Source organism: Arachis ipaensis, chromosome B07 (genome assembly GCF_000816755.2).
Source record: "Arachis ipaensis cultivar K30076 chromosome B07, Araip1.1, whole genome shotgun sequence".
Classification (NCBI taxonomy): Eukaryota; Viridiplantae; Streptophyta; class Magnoliopsida; order Fabales; family Fabaceae; genus Arachis; species Arachis ipaensis.
In genome coordinates, this window is record NC_029791.2 from 35267421 (window position 1) to 35269756 (window position 2336).

The 2336-nt window shown below is 37.8% G+C and overlaps 1 protein-coding gene across 1 annotated transcript in view; it reads left to right on the forward strand.

The window, feature by feature from the left end:
• Window positions 274-2336, forward strand: part of LOC107608917 (ATP-dependent zinc metalloprotease FTSH 12, chloroplastic) — a 16476-nt gene continuing 14413 nt past the window's right edge. Inside the window, exon 1 of the mRNA XM_016310704.2 lies at window positions 274-837. Within this exon, the coding sequence (XP_016166190.1) occupies window positions 406-837 (432 nt within the window). The 5' untranslated portion in view covers window positions 274-405. The remainder of the gene's footprint in view (window positions 838-2336) is intronic.

Sequence of the window (2336 nt, forward strand, 5' to 3'; positions counted from 1 at the left end):
ATAATTGAAAAATATAATCTGATTTGTTAGTATAATTGATAGTAGGATAACATTGAATCACTTTTATAAACGTTAAGGATACAAATAGGACGATTTAATTGTTAGGAACACAAATAGGACTTACCCCAAACGTTAGGGACAAAAATGATACTTTACTCTTTTTATAATTATTTATTACAGTAATTAAAACATTTATTTTATTTATTTAAATAAAAAATCCGAATCTACGCTCTGTAAATGTTTACATATTTCCATTGTAGACTACAGCGTGATGCGGATAAACCCTTAAATAAACCCCATAACGTTAAGTCAATCTTCAATTCTCCATTTCATAAAGAACAAAACCATTTAGCAGAGATGCATAAGCGCGCCTAATCTCACTCAATCGACCTTCGAAATTCATCAATGGGCCTCATCAGCCCAAATCCAAATCCATTTCTTCTTCCCTCGCCACCGCTCAATCCGGTGGTGGTCCCTTTGAACCCCAACCTCTTTGCGCTAACCACACCGCGCTGCTCCAAAACCCTCCGCAGAAAGCTCAAGCTCCGAGCATCGTCAACTTCGGCGGCTGACCCTGATGGTGGGGGCGACGGCGGGGCTTCTTCTTGGTCCAACATTTCCCGGTCGCTTCGCCGAGGCTCGAAGCGGTTTTGGTTGAAGTTCGGGGAGATGGTGAAGAAGGAGACGGGTTTTGACTTGGGAGATGGGAATGCGAAGGTGGGCGAGTTTGTGGGGCGCGTGAGGGATGAAGTGGAAACGAGTGGAGATGAATTGGGAAGGTCTGGGACTCACTGGGTTTCCGAGTTTCTTGATTGGAATCGATGGGAACACTGGAAGGTAAACTCAATTGATTGCTGTACTGACATTTTCCCTGTTAATTTCTTCTTATATGTTTGATTTTGATGCACTCTCATTCAGTCAAAATTTATGATATACATTACTTTTGAAGTAGTGGGTGGTTAAGTTGAAGAGTTTCGCTATCACAATAAATGAAGTTTATAACATTCATATGACTTTCGAAGTTTATCAAGGTCTTTTTTTAAATAAGAGTGGGAATATACGTTTCGCATTGTTTGTAAGTTGCTGTTTTTGAAAGAAGGTAGGTGAAAAACAATTTGGTGTAATGGATATTGGTCTTATGTGATGCAAGCTGATGCTAGTTGTTGTTGAAGACTTGAAGTAGATTTTTCACAATGTTCGGGCTTAAATGAAGTTACATGACAGTCAAAAAGTCATGCTAACTATAGGAAAATATGAGAAAATATGTAGAAACCTGGGTGATAGACATGCTTGGAAAATATGTACAACATTCTGCCTAACTATAGGCTGGATGGTATCCGATCACATTTTAGATTCTAATACTTATTTTCTTAATATATCAGGGAGATAACTATAGTCTAACATGTAAGTGCGGTGTGGAGATTAGAAATATCACATGATACTTCTTGATTAAAGCACAATGAAAGATTTATTAGACAGAAATTTTCTATTTTTTTTCATCTGGTACATTTTTTGTGGCGTCTAAGTTTTTTTTATTTTTTGGTTGCTCTGATAATGGGTGTTTAGAGGGTGGTGTGGTGCCATTGTTTAGATATACCATGAGGTGATATTGAGTATCGACATAACTAAGTTTTACTGGTGTTCTCTTTCTTTTGTTGTTTTGTCTTCATTTTCTATTTGGAGAGCATGCAACATCAACAGAGGTCCCATTTCTTCCCATATTAATTTTTTTTCTTTTATTGGAAGAAGAACAAACATGATAATTATATACTTTAAAGTTCCAAAAAGATGGATGAATTCTCCATGTAGTTAAATCTCAATCCCCAACCTCATTCATTGGGTCCCTCTTTCTTAACCTTCCTCAAGGAAGCTACTTCATCTATGGAAAACATTTGTGTTAAGGTTATCATTTTAAGGTCTTAGCATCTACATGGAGTTTTGAAAATGTTCATTTTGGAGGTCATTCTTTGTTTGATGAGAGGTTGACAACTTGGCATGACTTGTTACATGACTCAGTCTCCTAGGACCTATATTTTTCCTTTTGGTTTCTTCTTACAAGGGTAGAAAAGGAACCTTAAAGCAATGGTTGAGTTGTCTTCATTTGACCTCAAGGTCAGGTTCAAGCCTGGAATTAGTCATTGATGGTTGCAATAGGTTAGGCTGCCTACATCACACCTTTTGGGTGCGGCCCTTCACTAGACCCTACGCAACTCAGGATGCTTTGACTTGGGCTGCCCCTTTCCTCTTGGGAGCATACATCTTATGCTCTCTCCCGTATTTCTCCTTTCTTGGCCTTCATAAATTATTCTTCTTAAAAGGAAAATAAAATCTATAAT